We start from the raw sequence: 19,271 nt of genomic DNA, 5'->3' as shown, positions 1-19,271 counted from the left end.
TTGCCCTGTGCTCAGCACTAAAAGGTGAAGCCTTAATATTGCAGATCTAGACTTCTTTTACATTAATACAGAGGGGCCAAAAGCTGGACAAGGTCTGGAGATAAAAGAAGTAGACCTGGACAGAATGCAGGACTGTCTAGGTAAATCTCAAGTTGTGAGGAGGAATGACTAGAGCTATTTGAGTTACAAGACTAACAGCAGCTTCTCTAAAGGGAAGAGGAAAAAGTAAGAAACGATGTGTACTATGTATCTTGTATTAAGTGTCTTACAAGACTGCTAAGTAGTAGTTGGCAGGCTTGACAAGGAGCTTAGAGGAGGAAAGGATGACCTGAACTGGCCAGGCAGAGGAGGTGAGATAAGGAAAAATAAAGCAAAAAAGACTTGGGAAGTGGTTAGCGAAGACTGATGAATTGGGTAACGAGTAGCAGGAAGAAGGGAAGAGGCAGATTGTGTGACCAGCAGAGATGAGTTAGGATTGCCTGGATAACACAACACCAGGGTTTTTGGGACTGGCTGGATGGTGAGGTTGTGACCATATGGAATGTTTGGGGAGCAGGCAAGAAGCTGAATTTGTGAAAGGTGAAGAGCTGTGACAGATTAGAGGTAAGGAAGAAGAGCTAAGGAGTGGAGGAGTGGGCAAACCCTTGTCTGTGTCTGTTTGGACAGACCATACTCTAGAATCTACAAACCCCTCAAACGTTGTGTCCTCCCCCCCGCCCCGCTCCTTTCTTCTTGTCTTGTAGCAAATACCTGACAAATAGCTGGCAATGTGTTTTATATGCCTGTAATAATGGTCCCTATGGAGAAAAATAGCTGACTATATTTAGGTACCTTATTAGTTCAAGCAATTAAGAGCCCTGTGGTTGAAATGTAAGAGGGTCAATATCCTGCCACAGAACAGGTATTTTTTTTCTTACAAAAATACAGGGAAAGACACCTATATGCAGAATAACGTTAAAAGAACATTATTAGGACTGCATAGATAATTACTCAGACTTACGAAAACCAGGATTTAGGTTTTCCTGTACCATTTTAGTTCGTTTCCTCTGTACCCGTGGGTTATGATAACCTTCAAATACAGTGTCTCATACACTATTTTTAGTTTAAAGAAAAGACTTGTGTTGCCGACTGTTGGCCTTTCTATCTCCCTGGCCTACTCCCCAACAGCTTATGAACTGGTGTACTAACTTCAGACATGTTTGAGGTATTAAAAGGTGATTATTTTTCTGTGAAAACTGGAGTTTGGGCACAGTAAAGAAATCCAAATCAGTGTGGTCACTGATGCAAAAGTAGGCAGACTTGGCAGTGGTGTGGTCTCTTTGACAGGAGTCTGCTGGCCCGTCAGTGTACATATGGGCTGGCTGGCCTTCATTTGTGTGAAGCTGTGACTCCTGCACACTGCCCTGTCTTGTACAATGAGTTATCCCGTGGGAGGAGGAAAGGATTGGAATCATTATCTTGAGGAAGAGGAAGGGGCATGTAAGAAGACAAAAGAGCAAACACCCATTAAAAAAACCAAACCCAAACTACCAAAAAAACCCCAACAGCAACAAACACTAAAGCCTCCCAAAATGTTCTTCAGAGAACTAGGGGTTTTTTTTAAGTCCTTTAAATTGTTTGCTATTTCGCCTCTTCTGTGGAGGAATTCAGTTCATATTGTAGGTATTGTACAGATAAAAAGATGTAGAAGTTGAAGGGTGTCTTGCAGATATTGTGCAGATAAAAGATTTAGGAGTTGAAGAAAAGATGTAGGAGTTGAAGGGTATGTTGCTCAAACAGGATCGTTTCGTAGTTAACACAGTGAATACAGTGCTGGAGACCTGTAATTTGTCTGGAGCTATTTGTAATGCTACTGTGAAGCATTGTTTCATTTATGATGTTGTCATAACTGAAATAAGGATAAGTGGATGTAAACAGGAAGATCTTTTCTGGGGGCACAGTAGCTTCCCAGCATGAGGCCCTCTGAAATAAACAAGTCGGAATTTTTCATATTTTAGTATGATTTCAGTTTAAAAGAAAGTTTGGGGTCTTTTTTGGTCACACTTTGAAATAACATACTCAGAACTCAAGTACAGTTCAAAACAGAATTGTTCTTTAGCCATTTTTTTTTCTAGTTCTGTCCATTTCAGAGATTCTGTGTATACACAAGCAAGTAGCTGAACCAGTTAATAATAAATGATTATAAACATAGTGATGTTCTTTGCTGGTTTTAAGCTTGAGAACCAACTGACTACCTTAGAGTAACAGGGAGTAGCTGCTAGAATTTAGCATGAGCTGTGGCTTGAGATTAGTATGAGCTGTAGCCTTGGGTTTTTTTTGGAGCATGCAGATACCCTATTGATTTGTCATTAGGGAAACACTAAATGAGAACTGAGGAAATCTGAAACAAAGTTTGAGTAGTGGTTGCAAAATAGGTCATGATCTGACACTGAAGAATGAAGGCAAGACAGAATACTGACTCTCTTTGGTCTGTCCGTGTTGAATGATACAAGACACGTGGAGACAGAAGAGAGGGGCAATATGTGATAAAATATCTCCCCTGTGCACAAGCACAAAAACCTTAGGTAAAGCTGACATTTCTGACATATTCCAGGTTCCTGAGCCTGACAAGACCTTTTTTTTTGAGGTTGAATATTTTAATTCTTTTACTTTAGGGGTTTGTCTGCTTGGATATTGCATGCAAACATGTGGCTGAAGTAATCTGTTGTGTTTTGGCCTTAGGCTAAATCAATTTACATGGTAAATTGTATAATGTGCTGGCATTATGCTCTTTTCAGTATATCCAAATGCTTCCCAGTTTGTTAGCAGGGACAGATTTCAGACTGGAAATGTTTTATATGTGTCCAGCCTGAAGCAAGGACAGATGAGCACTGATCTTTGCAAAATCATGTTTATTTTAACAGATGTAATGAGGCTTGTATGTGTTGCTCAGTGTATACCAGCCAATAGGCGACTAGAAAAATTTCTGTGTAGTGGGTTTTAAATGTTGTATATGCTCTTGAGTCTGATCTGACCTTTCACAAGTCAAATAGTATAGCGTTACTATTCTTTGCTATGCTACCTTAAGGTATGGTTTTCGTGGCAGTAGACTGAAGCTTTACGGTAAAGCCTGCTGAATTTTTAACTCATTAATATCTGCAGAAAATGAGTAAGTTCTTTTCTGTACTTCAGTATATTCATGTATTTATTTTACAGATTACATTTATAGGTTTTGCTGAAGAGATGGGTACTGCTCATTTGCAGGTACAGTATGTATCTATCTATATCGGAAAATAATGTTCTTCAGCACCGGTGATTTCTTCTAAGTAGTACCTAGTTTTTTAGATGAAGGAATTTTGGTGTTTGAGAAATGAAATACATGTATCCTGAGCATTTAAAAACCTAAGTTTTAAATATTGTTGAAAGGTAGAAAATAAATATTTTAATATGTTCATCAGTGTTTTATATGTATTTAAAATACTACCTGGGTCAGCCTTTGTATTAGAGTGATCTGGAACATCTTACTTAAAGTGGGGGGGCATTTGTTTTGTGTGGAGCGTGGTTGGAGGGTGAGAGGGATTTGGTTGGTTGTGGGTTTGGGGTGGGCTTTTTTGTTCTTGTTAAAAACCTTTGTGTATCAGTATTTTGGTTTGTAACCTTCTCCTTAGTAGAGTTGTGCTTATTAATATGGTACAAGTGTCATCTGCAAAGCTAAAACTTTACTGAATTGACTGCTAGCTGTGAATTGCTGGTGAGGGACCAGGAGTCGGTATTATGGTTATGCCTTAAGATATTCTGGAGAGTTAGATGAGGAAATACTGTTTTAAAAGGGGAAGTGTAACAAACTAGTGTGGTTGTGCTGTGCCATTTTAAGAAGTTAAGGATTTAATCTTCCTGCGCAATTTACACAAGTATAATCCATAACATACATCTTTACAGTGCAATTCCACACTTCTACTTTGTCTAGATCTTAGTAGACAGAGATTGCTGTAATAGTTTGCTGATGTTTAAAAATGAATAACAGATACTCTGAATCCATTTGTATTCAGAGTTGTATCAATGTTGCTAATTAATTAAATGATAATAGTGCTAGACATTCTTTCAAGTATGAGTAAGAACTATTTGATGGTCTAGAGTCAGGTGGAATTTAGAGAAAACTGGGCTGAATAGGTTTATGGAGACTTGCTTTGGATCACTAGTGTTTACACTATTTAAAAAAAACCCCATAGATCTTTCATAGGCCTTTTCTGTATTAGTTAAATCTAAAAGTTATCCAAGATCATGCTTAAAGAAGTGCCTTGTCCCTGTTTTTGTAATAGGGGGCTAAAACACCATTGCAATAAAGCACACTAAGAGCATGTAGAGATCCTCTGAGAACCATTATTATTAGCTGAGTTCAGTGTTCTCTTTGTAGTTGTGTACCTTGTAGGATGTGCAGCTGCTTTTCAGTGCTTACAGGATTCTCCTCTGTGACTTTTAAGACTCTCTTGGCCCCTGAGAAACAGTGGAATTTCTTTTGGTAGAAGAGTGAGCTGGAGATGAGTGCAGACTGAATTAAAGTTTGTTTACATGAGCTTTACACCACAGTTAGAGAGTAAGTGAGGGATGCGGCAAGAAATAGGGGAGAAAAGAGCAGCTTTACCAAAATTAGCAGCTGTTACTATTTAGAGGGGATATGAGATCAAAACCATTAACGTTTACTTGTGATTTTTTTCACTTTATATTCTCAATGTGTTTGTATATTTAAATCAGGAGTTGGCAGCTGTTTCTGTAGAGCTTCCAGATGTTCTGAAATCACTCCAGTTGTGCAAACTAAAAGAAAATGAGGTTATATTTCTAAAAGATGTGAAGAAAACCTTGGCAAAACCTTACATCATGAAACATCAGGTAAAAAATTTTGTGTCTTCTTGCATGTCTTAGTTACAGAAGCATTATATTTGGCCTCATAAAGAGTTTAGTCATATCACGCCTTGCTTTTGGTTTTGGGCCATCGTAGCCACAGGAGTATTAATGTTGTTGTATTTCTGCAGTTTCTTTAAAATAAATCTTAGAAAATCTCAAACTTGGTGCTTTCAAGTGCTGTATTATTAACAGAATATATTTAACAAATATTTAATTATGGTGCTGATCCCATGCTTCTGCTAGGCTATAGTGCCTTTCACTGCCAGTTTGGAAAGATGAAACTTGCCAAGTTACCTGTCTGTGCTCTTCTCAGATATTGCTTTCATCCTCAGCAGACTTTTCCTCTTGAAACAGAGGTGCCAAAAATTATGAGAATGTCAGGCGTTCGTAAAACTCAGTGGGCTCTTTTCTTACTAAAAAAATGTTTACATTTATAAATGCTGTTAATGATGTAATTTTCCTTATTTTTATTTCAGTATTATTTCCAATATTATTATTATCTTAATTATATTATTTCCAATTATAAATGTTGTTAAAGCAAACTACTTAAAGCCATATCAATTAATCATATATGTTAAATTTAATTATGTGGCATGTAAGGTAAAAAATACCTTAAAGAAACAAATATCCTATAAATTGGAGTAGTATTCAACGTAAACATGCTTTGAAATACTGTCTTCCTCTAGAGATTTTTAATATGCATTCTTTAATAGATTCTTGACTACATATTATCAGGGTTGTATTACACAACCTTTTCTTTGTTTTATTTCAATGATTTCTTCAGAATGCAGGAGTTATGAAAATGAGTAAGTGATTTTAACTATCACTCTACAGAAACTGTTCCATTCATTTTCATATCTTTAAAAGATTTGTAAATTGTGTACTCTTTGTAAAAATGCATTGAAGGAATCCCTTGCTACTCCTGACAGTTGAAGTCATTCTAAGATTGTTATGTTTGTTTTCTTGTTGCTCTCTTTTTCAAGAATCAACTTCCTGAAGTGTTTTGTGTGATGAGACTGTCTCCTTCATTCCCAAGGATCAAAGTTGATTATATATTTACCTTGCTGAGCAAGTATACCACAGGCATAAGATATGCAGTGGAAATAAACCTATCGCAAAAACATCAAACAGAGACATCCCATGGAGAAGATGATGACACTAATCAGTCAGTTTCTTCAATTGAGGATGATTTTGTCACTGCTTTTGAACACTTAGATGAAGATGAGCCTTCAAAGACACAAAGTGCTGGTAAGTTCTTGCATGCTGTTGACTTGTAGAAATTGTTACTTGAAATTTAGGCTGTCAGGATTTAATGAGAAAGTAAATGTAAATAAATAATAATATTATGCAATTGAAAATTTAATTTTTTTACTCTTCTTTTCACAACAGTTTATCAACCCATAAACCAAAGATTCTAATCTTGGTGTCGGATGCAGATCAAATAGTATCTTGTTCTACTTCGTGTGCTTTAAAAATACATGAGTTTGTCAGTGATTAGATTAGTATAATAGGATTTGAAAAAAATGAAAGATTGCTTTAATCATGAAAGATCAGCTAGCATTTTGCAACTGTAACAAAGCCCAGCAGTTGCCATCAAAATCTGTCCTCAGTTTTCTGTAGTTCTGTGGGAATTCTTGGTTTTGAAGCAATTTTTTTTTTTTTTTTTTTTTTTTTCTTCTTTCCAGGTGCATGCAGCTTTACTTCTCGAAACCATCGAGATGCTGCTTCACAGACCATCCCTGCTCAATGTTTAGAAGCTGTTGATTCAAAGATCCTTGTGGGTTCTGCACGTCGAAAGTCGTCTGCCAGATCTTCTACTTTGATTGATATTTTCGGACTTAAGGAACTGTCCTCAGTAAAAAATTCAGTTACAACCTCAATTTCTGATCCTTGGATACAAAAGAGTTTCTATAAGCCATATAATCCTTCTGATCAAGGTGTTAACCTTTTATGTAAAACATTGTTTTCTTCCTCTCCAGCTGAATCCTCTGAGTCAGATTGCTCCAGCCCAAGCCCCATCATCTTCTTAGATGAAGAAGGCTATCAAAAAAGCTTGAAGGCAAAACTTCAGCTGCCAAAAATTCCGGTAGTGAAAGATGGTGTAGAGGATTCAGACTCAGAAGTGAGTGAGTTTTTTGATAGTTTTGATCAGTTCGATGAGCTGGAACAAGCCTTGGAAAACTCTTGTAAAGTTATTAGGGATCCCATCCTAGGGAATCCCTCCCAGAAAAGGAGGACTGCACATGAAAAAATGTCTTCTGCAAGCATTACAATGAATCCTCAGAAATTCAAGTTTGATCGTCCCACTCTCCCAGCCAATGTAAAGAAACCAACTCCTCGTAAACCAGAATCACCATATAGCAGCGTCTTTGATGTTCCGGATTCTCCTCGCCCAGTTAAAACATCAGGGGAAGAGAATGGAGGCTTGTTCAGCCCTATTAGATCATCGGCTTTCAGTCCACTAGGGAGCTGTGGTTCTTCTGAATGTTTATGTCGAATTAGTCTTGGTGGAGATGGGACAGGTCAAAATCACCATGATGCGGTTTATAATAGTTATTCAGCATATGCTGATAGTGTTTCATTTGAAATACTGGGTTCTGTTTTTCATTCTGAGTCCTCATCAGAACAAGTATGTGTAGGAAATAATTTAAAACACAAAGGGATTGCTTTGAAAGAGAAAAAAAGTCAAGCTGCAGATCTCAAAATGAAAACTAGTAAGGAGCCAGATAAACAAGCCAAATCTAAACATAAGTCATTAATGATTAGAGATAGCATTCAAAAATTTGCAACTGAATTAGTTGAAAAAAGTTTTGGCAGTGCATTTAAAGACCTGCAAAAAGGTGTTTCTTCATGCACCAATGCACTTTGTCATTTGGCTGCTAGGTTGACTTCTTCGGTCTTTCAAATGGCTTTTTATGAGATTGGAAGACGTAGAGCGATCTCCCTGAAGGAGCGTGCCATTAATGGGATAGCAAACTTTTTGGTGAGCGAAGCTATAACTGGCGCTTTGAAAGAACTGCGGCAGGTAAAGAAACAAATATTTACCAACACTGTCGCACGGTTTGCGGCAGACCTTGCTGAAGAACTTGTGTTTGAAGGAATCATGGAAGTATGCCAGTTTTCATATCCATCAACACCTATAGCTGCACAGCCTTCTTCATTTGATTATGAAGACAAAGTGGTAAGATCCTATGCCAGAGATTTGTCTGAATCTGTCATTCAGGAGGCTTTTATTGAACTATCTCAGGTTGATGTGACCTTCACAACACAAGCAGCCATTAGTGTTTCCATGGACAACATTAAATATGTGAGTGCAGAAAGTATGTTAGAGTCAACACGGACTTCTACGGTTTTTCCTGATTTTAATGATAAGGTAGCACTGAAGCCAATTCAAGATTCCAAGAAGGAATATACCGTACAGCAAGCTCTATTTTGCACCTCTGGTGTTGTAAGTTCAGTACCTGTGCCCTTAGCTGGAAAAGCTCTTTGTCAGCATCAGGTTTCCTCTGATGCTTATGAAGCAAAAGTATCCAATGCTCCGAATTCTGATGACAATATGAAAGTATACAAAGACTCAACTCATCCATTTTTCACAAGCAGAAAGAGAGAGGAGGAAGTCGCTTTCAGAAATATATACCTGACTTCAGATCATAGTCAAGGTACTGAAAGTACGCCATCACTCTTGCATAACCAAAATGATACCAAACAAACAAATAACAGGTCTGGAATGAACAATAATTCAGAATTAACAAGTGGGTCGAAAGGCATTAATACTTTCTCTGGAACTATGGTAGATATGATAGTAAATGAAGCTTATGAAGCCATAACCTCATCTAGAGTAACAAAAGCAGTAGAAGAATATACAGATTTTTTAACAAGAAAAATAATAGATAAAAAACCTTATGTGCAAAGCATTTGCGAAGATTTCCCCAAGAATATGTTTGCAGATCACTTGGCCAAGTATGTCATAAAACAATCAGTGGATGAAAGTAAAACTGTGTTGTGCAACACTAGTGAGAATGTAGCATGTAATTTGAGCCCACAGACTTACGCAGATATCAGTAGAAAAGAACAATGTGTGATAAAGAAGCAAGAGGCTGAGAAACCAAGTAATGTTTCTGTAATTGTGGAACAACAACAGATGCCTTTGAATAATCCATGTAAATTTCTTTTTACTCCAACTCATTCTGTTCAGTGTTTTTCAGAATCTAAAGATTGTTGGCAGGATCAAAAAGGACACAGGTTTTCTTCAAAATCGCCACCGCCTTGTTCCACTGTGACTTTTGGTAGGCATGTTCTAGAGGACTTTACTGACACGGGAAGCTGCTCAATAACATACTTAAACAAGCCCTCAAAAACCCACGATACTGAGAAACCATCATCAGGACCTTTAACTTACAAGCAGGCCGATTGTTTTCTGCATGCAAATAGCTTTTCTTCAGTGATGTTTGGCAGTGAAGATGCTTTGCAGATGGAAGATAAATCAAGTCTCAAAGATGGAAATACCTGTGTAATGCCTGATACACCCCCACCAACTCCTTTAGTACCATGTCAAGGTAGTTCTGAAAGAAACCTAAGAAAACTATCGAAGAAGCTCAAGGGAGAATTGGCAAAGGAATTTGCACCTGCAACACCACCTTCTACACCGTACAATCCATCTGTTACAGGTTTGTCTGAAACTGAACATGACTCTTTGGAAAATGAGGAATTTATGCTGAAACTCATGCGGTCACTTTCTGAAGAAGTTGAAAGTAGTGAAGATGAAGATCATTCTGAAATGCCTGTTGAGAAAGAGGAGCGTTCAGAAAAAACAATTCAGTATGCAGATTGCTTAGCTAGCCGTATAATTTCAATAGCGACTGAAATGGCTGCTTCCCACTTAGATGGTAAAATGAACGAAAGACAGGTTCAGTTAGGTATGCAAAACAAAAGAGGTGGATATACTGCATTTATAAATATCCCAGAAGAGATGTGCAATTCTTTATGGAATTATGCAGGTGATATGGCAGGAAAAGTAATCAATGAGGCCAAGAAAATAGTGAAATCAAGGCATTGTAAACTGTTGAGGTTGAAACGGGTTAACTGTCAGGTGGATTGCATTTATCTGAGAAAAGGCGATAAAGATTATAATTCAAAAGAACGGTGCGGTCCAGTGCAGGACCAGTGGCCCGGGGAGAGAGATTCATCTGTACTTGCTTTACCACAAGGTTCAGGCATGACAGGTTTGACCTCCAAATACCCAAGCTGTGAAAGTGTGACTGACGAATACGCAGATCATATTATTCGAGTTTTGAAAAGAGAAGGTGGTAATGCTGAACTGTTAATGGATCAGTATGCTAGCAGACTTGCTTACAGGTCTATCAAATCAGGCTTACAGCAAGCTGCTAGAAAAACCAAACTGAAATACAACAAAAAGACATTTCCTGGGCAAAATGCACCGGTAAATGGTAAGCTGGAGCTGATCAAAGCAGTGAATAAAGATGCAGTACAGCAAGTGAGAAGCGGCATTCATCACTGTGAAGACCAAACGTACGAAAGGAGTATCGGCACACAGAGAACAGAATGTACAGAGTTGTTGGATTTTTCAGAATCCCTTGCTCGCAGTATCACTTGTGATGTCAGGAAGAAATTAAAAATGTCGGGAGCATGTTTGCCAAAGTCTCTAACAGATTCCTGTCTATATAAAAAGACTGAATTTGATGAAGTCACAGGGGATCTTATTAAAACAAGATTTTCTAGGACGTTTCTTCCTTTCTCGCCAGATCATAAACTGTATCATAGTACAGGCAGTTTAAATGAAAATGGCTACAGTGAAGGCATAATTCAAGCTATAGAACAATATGCTAGGAAAGTAGCAGATGATACTCTAGAAATGAGTTTAGAGTCGGCTGTTCTCCATGTGGCTGAAAACAGAAAAAACGGGGATAGGCTCTCCTATACTGAGAAACTGTCTCCTTTTTCTGGAACTGTCTGTAGATGCTGCAGTATGAAGGAACATCGGTACTGTACAGAAAGTACGTCTCATCATCTACCCGCGCAAGAATCCTCTGTTCCAGTGAGGCATTTTCTTCATTCTGGATTGGGTGGTGCCTGTCAAAAATCAAGAGTGTTTCAGCTTGATATTCCTAAAATTCACGTTGATGTAGAACAGAAGACAGTGTTTTCTGACGACGGGGCTACTGCAGCTGTAGAGAAAGCAGGAGAGCTGAGTTACACAAGTCTGACAGCTGACAGTGGTATTGGACAAGATGGAGTGAGTTTTGCTGAAAGCCTTACTACTGAAATAATGACATCAGCTATGACTAATATTGGTCAGGCAGTTAACGTAAGGTAATATTAATTTTCTCTTACTTGTTGCATTCTGTACCAGAAAAAGCAGGATTGTTAATACAAATATGTGCTCAGAAGGCATTTTTATTTATTTATTTGTTTGTTTTAGAAATCTACACTTTATGTTCTGAATGTTTTCTTTTTATTCTTCTGGTGATACTTAAATGATTCAGAACTAGAAAAAACCTACTTTTTTCCACCTGAGGGAGCTTGAAACCAAGGTTTCTCTGTATATCAGCACGCATGTGTTCCAGTAGGTGACTAATAAGTGGAACTTCCTATTTCAACTTGAAATACTGTTATTTTTACCTACAGTAGAGAATAGTAGACCTTACAGGTTTTGTTGATCTGTGAGCCGTGACAGAATCCAGGTTTGTTCCCTACCTGTGTTTTCTCTTCTGTGCTAAGAAATAAAATAACTTTATTTTTGCTTTTGTTGGTAGGACCAACATGTGGTACTGGCCAAACTAGCTATTGCTTTATCATATGAAGGCTTTATTTTGATTATGGCTGTGTTGCAATAGTGTCCTTATTGTTGGAAAAAACCCACAACCCCTTACTTTAAAGAAAAAAAAACTATTAAAACACACTTTAGCTTATAAAATAGTAATACAATAGACAAGGAACTGACTTTCAATTTCATCTGTATTTAGCAAAGGCTAATATACTGTTTCCTTTAGTAGGACTATAGATAGGAAATATGTGGCACAGTAACTTTGCGGCAAACAGCAGCCGTTCCTTAAAACAGGCTGTGCTGTGGTCAGAGTGACTTGGGATCTTCTCTTCTTCAGGTCCAAGAGCAATCTTTACCGTGGTTTTTTTTCCAATTTATAGTAATATTTATTTTTCTACTTCTTTTGTGTGGGAATTCTTCATGCTATCTATCTATGGATTTCTTTTCCTGGTTTCTAGAGGGACTTCATGATGAATAATAAAATTGATTTTTATATATTCAGTGGCTAAAAGCCACAGTGGGACCGAACTAAATTTTTCAAGGTATGATATGAAACACTTGCATACTAGCAGCATAAAAGTGCTCATAAGATGTATATTGTGGCTGTGCACAACAGGGTTGAGTCCTTGAGTCAGTGTGTGACAAAAAAAAAAGTAGTAATGTAGTGATGTTTTTCTATACTTACAGTATCAAAGATGACACTTTGTTTCTGAATCACTTCTTAAAAATACTATTTAAAAATTCTAGTTAGAATATAACAGCAATAAAATGCAGGATTCAAAGAGATACTATTTATTATTATGTCTGTGACAAGGAGGCGATGGTAGGGTTTTACTATGACAAAATTTATAAATGTTTATTGCATTGTCATCTAATGTATGCTGTGTAGTGCATATGTTTCTTGAGAAGCTGCTTTGTGTGGTGAAAAGAACTGCTGCTAGTGCTGGTACAACTAAATAAAAATGGGGGAAAAATCACCTTTGTATTACCCAGATGGGTTTGGTTCCAATTCAGGCTACATATTTGTCTGCACAAATTCATGCTCACTGGAGCAAAGTGTTATCAGTCATGTGGGTATGGTTGGATTTGTAAGTAGTGCTTCCTATGGTGGTAGTAGGATGATCATTTTTTTGAACTTTCAACCACTTCATCTGTATATAGATAATCACGGTTTGCCCCTGAAAGTTAGTTCATAACTGCATAGTGTAACTTTTTTCATAAGGAGTTCAGACTTCTTTAAGTTATCAAAATGGGTCTTAGTCAGTGTCTTCTAAAGACTATCTTTTATTGAGCATACTTGCTTGATTGTTTTTTGGATAAAAAATTTAAATTTATTTCCTGAGGGAAAACTTGTGTAGAAGTCAAGCATTACTGTACTTTCTTGAAGCAGGAAGACAAATCTTTATCTACAGAAAGACCTTTTTAAAAAATGCAATCCTAACATTTTAAACACCAGCAGCACCTACCTAAACACTTTGCCTACAATAGCAGACCACCTAGCTGGTTGTACTGAAAGGAGGCAGGGGAAAATAGCCTATGGTGAACAAGTTAAAAAATGGCAAGTCTTCTGCTTGAAAAGTGTACCTTGATATACAGTCTGTAAGGCTACAATGCCTTCTGTGCTTTATAGCAAATAACCTTCCAAATGAGAGAATTATTTGTGCTGCTCCCTTTGTCTTCTAGTGAAAGAATTCCAAATAGCAATCCCTGACCTGAGCCTGTTGAAATTGCAAATTCATTTGGTTGCTCCATTTCTTGTGTTGATAATAGGGTACAAATTAATGGCCCCCCCCCCCCCCCTTTTTCCCTTGGAATTTAACATCTTTGAAATGGTGTTCAGTTGCTGTGAATAAACTAACACAGATTGGCATGAGATGGAGTGATGTTTTTGTCTTAAATTTTTGTTTAGCTCTGTTGGAAGAGAAGGATTTCACTCTGTTGAATCTATTGTTAGCCAGCAGATGAGTCTTAGTATTGGTGATGATAGCACTGGGAGCTGGTCCAATCTAAGTTTTGAAGATGAACATCCTGATGAGAACAGCAGTTTTCTTCACCTCAGCGACAGGTAACTATAAATATGTTAGTATAGTTAAACAGATTATCTTGACATCAAATAACTTGGCATTAAGTGGTTTTCTCCTGGGGGTTGGGGGAGAAAAGATTATTTTGTCTTTAACACACAATAATTTTTTTATTAAAAATGGCTCTAATATTATGTGTTTTCTTACAAAATGTTGTCTACGAACGTTCATACTATACACTCTGTAAAATATGTGGAGTATGTATTGTCATTGATGTCAGGGAGTCACATCAAGTGAAACTGTACATATATAATTTAAGTTATTAGCAAAAGATGCAGGTGTTTTAAAAACAACCACCATGTGTAAAATACAACTTGAAAGTACTGTTTATAAGTTGTGCTCTGAAATATTAAAACTTAATCATTGAGAAGGTGTTTTATGTAAATTCATCTATTCTTGAAAAGCAGTAATATGAGCTTAATTTGCATGAGGAGGTTTAACAGCTATTTTTGTCTTTTTTGGGACTTGAATTTATAAGCTGTTCTAACTGATATTGGTGGAATATTTATGTACTACTAATCACGAACTTACAGGTGCGTAATATTGGAACTTACCTGTTCAGAGTAGTAACTTTTTCCACAGAGCTTCTCGCTACACTTCCCCTGGCTGATAACTAACAATGATTAGAATGGGAATTCTAAATATCTGCAATGTCTCTGCCTGTTGCCAGGGAAAATTATATTGAGAGTTGTGGCCTGAGCTCCTATATAAGGAGCATATGAGGAATGAGTAAACTTAGTTTTTTATGATTGATATGCCACTTATGTTACTGCAGTAAGTTCAGCATTTCTGTTGAAGAACAGCAGAAGTAGGGGAGAATTTTTTTCTTTTCAGTTAGTACTTCCAGCATCACTGAGATTAAAGAAAATATAGGAGATGTGCTTCCTTATCTAATGTACAAATAGGTTATCTGGTACCAGAGTGAACCTGATGTCTACAGTATTTTTAAACGTCTACAATATTTTTCATGTTTTGCTTAACTAAATATTTTAATCAAATCGCTACTATAGTTTATTTATACAACTGAATAATTGTGTAAGAGAATACATTGCCTTAAAGTTATTTCAATAAAACATCATCTGTTGAAAATGAGTTAGACTTACATCATGAAATTCAGAGTATAAGGAAGAATATTCAGCATATTGGCAGTTACAAATAGTGAATAAAATATAGGTTAGTCGATGCTGGAAAAAAAAAGTGTAAAAAAAATTGCTGGACCTGTAGTGCCCATGTTGTATTTGTTTGTTTATCATCCCCAAAACAGATTTAAATGAAAAGAAGGTAATTTCTATTACTTGCAAGAAAATCTGTGCCTAATTAGAGAAGGAATAACCTAAATTAGCATTTTACTCAGAGAAGGAGAGGCATAATTTGGATAGCAAGGTGTTGGCAGAGGAAACTGGCACATGCAAATTGATCAGCTAGTTTTACAAAACTAACTGTGGATTGGTAGCAGCACATGTGTTTGTGTTGGTGAGGTTTAGCAGGTGGAAGCGATAGGATCTGGGGTTGTTGCCCTGAGTAAAAAGATATGGGGGGGAGACCTGTAACAAAACAAGATTCAGTAATTACAGTGTGGAATGGTGTTAGCATCGTCTAAGGAAATCAAAAACTGCATGGCCGTGATGAATATTTATTGCTTTTATTTCCTCTTTTTAACATCAGCTGTTTTATTAAACAGGAAAATGCTATTCAGTCATAGAGGGAGCATTCATTATGCAGTTACAACCGTTGAAAGTTTGGTGGTTTGTTGTTTTGGGTTTTTTTCTTATGGTTAGGGCCATCTGTTTAAAAAAATATTGTGCTGATTATATGTAAACCATGTTATGAAACATTTAAATGTACTGTCAGGTAGCATTGCTTTCCTGGCAGCTATTTCTTAGTGCAAGTGGCTTCCTTGTGTCTAAGAAGCTGTCAGCAGTCTTGCTTGTACCATCTTTGAGATACTAGATATCATTAGAACAATTTGTTTGTAGTGCTGGTACAGTATCATAATGAAGTGGCATACTGAACATTAATCCAGTTTTTCTTGGTGAGGGAGGACCTCTACCTTTCCCCAAGCTGTTTTTCCAGGCTTTTTGCAGTATTCAATGGACACTGGTACTTAAGACTCCTTCAGCTGACATTTTGGAAATTATCTCAGAAAAATTATCTTCATAATATCTTTATAAAGTTAGAGATTCCATTAACGGTAGTTGAAATTTTTTTGGAACACACAGAGAAAACAATGCAACAATACAAGCTACAGTGGTCCAGTTCAATTTACCTTGCTTTGCTTTACTTCAGAAAAAAAAAAGACATTTTTTGTAGTGACTCTGAAACGGTACATGCCCTCTGCATCTCAGGTCAATATATAAATTGTACTTCAGTACTTCACAGAGGATTAAACTATGTGTAAACAAGGGAGCAAGGCAACTTGGAAAGAATTATCAAAGCATGATCTCTGCAGTTCCATTTGAATGGAAATAGGAATGGAAGTTATTTAGTGGACTTGGTAAAGTTAGTTATGCAGGGGACTGCTTGCATCTTCTGCTTTGCGTGCGTAATGTTAGTGACTTAAATTTAGAAATAAAACAGTCTTAAGCTTTCTCTGTTGTTAATCTATAGGTATGGGCATAGACATAGGCTTTTCCAGGGTATGATTCAGAGCATCCAGGTTAGGTTATAATTCAGAGCAGAAGCCTCTTGCCTTTGACTGTATGTACATAATGCAGAATCTCAAAGCACATGATCTGAGTTATAGTTCCCATATATACAGTATCTATATAAAAGTTGAAAGCTTTTCTTGTAATTCCGTTGGCTCATGTTGAAGAGGTGCATGAAGCATTATAGAAGCATTATAATGCCTTTGTCTGTTTATTGCTTGTTCTGTGGTTGCAGGACTTTATTTGCAAGACTGTTAATTTGGCATCTTAAAACAAAATAAAGGTCACATTACAAAAAAGTCTCATACATTGCTATGCATTGTAATCACATGGTTCAGTATATATGATTATTTCAGACCAAGTTTGACCTCTGTAAAATATATTAATCTCTTACCTAATCAGAATAGTAGTATGCATAAGGTAATTCTGTTAGATTGCAAATACTTTTACCTTTAGTCTGAGAACTGGGGCAGCTTTTACTTCCACCTGTGTTATGCTTCTATAACTTTCAGTGAAAGAAGCTGCTTGAAAGAGGCTGTTTGAGTGCAAAGTATTGGTATCAATAGGCTATATTAAATCTTTTCTATATATGTAATTCGAACCAAATTTAATACTTCATATATACTGTGATAGTCTCACACTGTAGCTTGAGAAAGTGCTTAAGACCAGGTTTGCATTCTCTGTGCAAATCAAGTTGGTTTCTTTGGAAGTTTCTGCTCTTTAATTTTCTTTTTTTCTTTTTTGCATAATAAGAGAACTGTTTGATTGTTCATTGCACATGTAGTCTAAATAAGCAACAATGTGCTGAATGAAGCATGTGCAACTTTTTAATTTATTTTTTTTTCCTCCTGTTAGGGTGTGTTCATATTGCAGGCTTGCTAACCTGCTGTTACCGTTTTGAAATTAGGATCCAAGCAGGCATACTGGAAAGCAAAGGGCACTGATAGGCAATAGTGTTACTGGCAGACTCTTGGAAGAGATTAATGTCTGTCTCTTGAAATGTTTCTTTCCACCATTTGTGGTTTTAAACTTTACTATTTGTCTTGAGTAGAATGAGTGGAAGAGAAGAGCTTTAACAGCCACACAAAACTTAGGGGAAGAAAGCATCTTCTCGCAACAGTTGTTCTCCGGAGTTACTTCATGGTTTGTCATACCATCTATAGTAGACAATTTAACTTTCTCAAAGAATGCTGGTTATCTTGAAATCCTATTCTTGGAAGGCTTTCAGACATGCTCTGGAGGAGGTATGAAGTTGGGCAACAGAGATTTAATCATATGAGTAGCTCAATCTTGTACATAAGCACAGGCTTAACAAACTGCTGATTATACTGCCTAAAATGTACCAGTACAAGGACATGCTCAATTTTTTCAGTTCTTCGCATTGGCTTGAATGTATTCATGGCATAAATGCAGTATTATGAACTGTGAGCAAAGTAATTTTTTGTATTGTTTTCACTGATCTATAACCCACCCTATTTTTAAAAGATCAGCTTGTAGAACAATATTCAGAATTAAAAAAAAAAAAAAAATTTTAATTTGCTCTAAGAATTCCTTCTCATCAGGCTGTTGGAGATCATTACTGGATTTTTGCAATAAGGTGGAAGGCTTTTATTTGTGCGCTTATCTTCACAATGTATAGTTTTATGAACTTTTAGCTAGTCCTTAAGCAAATATTATAGTTGTAATCCATATTTCTGAGTAATCATATTGAAATTGTTGAGCTTGTATAAATAATGAGCAATGTGCTTAGACCTGAGGACAGAATTACTGCTAGCATTGATCTGGAAAATTAATGAGTACAAATTAATACTTTCACCTGTGTACTGAAACTTACCAGTTTTGCATTATTGTGCACATTGCTGCTCTGAATAGCACTGACAATCATGTTTGTACTCTGTTGCAGCAAACCTGTTTAGGAAGTTTCAGTGCTCTTGCATTAAATGTCTTGAAAAAACAGCTCTAAGGAAAATGAAGGTTCTAGTTTGAGCTATTGTTCTTTTCTAGTTCAGCTGTGTTCTCTTCTTCTCCTGGCAGTAATGGTAACAGCAGTAGCTGGAGCAGTCTTGGTTTAGAAGGGGATATGTATGAGGAGAATTTATCCTTTCCAACATCAGACAGGTTGGTTCAGTTGAGAAATATAAACCAGATGGGTTCCTCATAATTAATGCATGAAATCATCATTTTTGAAAATAAAAATACGGTGCATTTTTTATGCTGATACATTATTCGCACTCTTCTCACTTAATCACACTATGATTTTTTTCATTAATTAATCCATACTGAATGGTTGAATTTTGCTGTGCTAAACTGATGAATGTGTTCTGCTTGCAAAATGAAAGGTCCCTTTTGTGCATGTTCCTGCTTGCAGTTTTACAAGTCTTTAGATTTACTTTGTCATGCAAAGTAGAGCTTGCTTCCTATAGGATTTCTGTTTTTTCCTTTAGCTTGTGGAAACTTTCAGAATTGCTTGGTAATTGGTTTTTGTAGAACACTTATGACTTAAGCTTTGAATAACGGATAGCTGTTCCTGCCTGTGACATAAGATGGCTCAGCCTTTTCCCATATGAAGCAAAACTAAACTGTCCTCCTTAATTAAAATCAATAAGATTTCTGCCTATTTTAAAATGTCTTCATATTACAGTCCTTCTTTTTAACACCCTTCTCTTGTTTTTCTCTTCTCCCTTCTTTCCTTAAGAGCAAATCTTGTGAAGTTGATGATAAATCTGTTTCTGACATGAAATGGTGTGAGAAGCAAAGCTTCTTTTCATGATCACTTCTTAATTCTTTTATGATCTTCCTGTCCTTTAACCTTCATTACAGTCTTAGGATTGACTACGTTTACTGTGCATATATTGGATTGTGTTAATATATTTGTTTTAT

At 36.7% G+C, this 19,271-nt stretch overlaps 1 protein-coding gene across 3 annotated transcripts in view; it reads left to right on the top strand.

Moving 5' to 3' along the window:
- AKAP11 (A kinase (PRKA) anchor protein 11) overlaps window positions 1–19,271 on the top strand; it is a 46,783-nt gene that overhangs the window by 14,613 nt on the left and 12,899 nt on the right. The window contains exons 4-9 of one of the 3 annotated variants that reach the window (XM_010576443.1): window positions 3,196–3,243; window positions 4,732–4,866; window positions 5,865–6,129; window positions 6,567–11,211; window positions 13,575–13,730; window positions 18,426–18,509. In XM_010576443.1, coding sequence (XP_010574745.1) covers window positions 3,196–3,243; window positions 4,732–4,866; window positions 5,865–6,129; window positions 6,567–11,211; window positions 13,575–13,730; window positions 18,426–18,509 — 5,333 coding nt within the window. The remainder of the gene's footprint in view (window positions 1–3,195; window positions 3,244–4,731; window positions 4,867–5,864; window positions 6,130–6,566; window positions 11,212–13,574; window positions 13,731–18,425; window positions 18,510–19,271) is intronic. The other 2 variants (XM_010576453.1, XM_010576461.1) reach the window with 2 other exon arrangements.

This window comes from Haliaeetus leucocephalus, unplaced genomic scaffold (genome assembly GCF_000737465.1).
Source record: "Haliaeetus leucocephalus isolate CR32 unplaced genomic scaffold, Haliaeetus_leucocephalus-4.0 Scaffold32, whole genome shotgun sequence".
Taxonomy (NCBI): domain Eukaryota; kingdom Metazoa; phylum Chordata; class Aves; order Accipitriformes; family Accipitridae; genus Haliaeetus; species Haliaeetus leucocephalus.
This window is presented reverse-complemented; position numbering and strand designations above follow the sequence as displayed.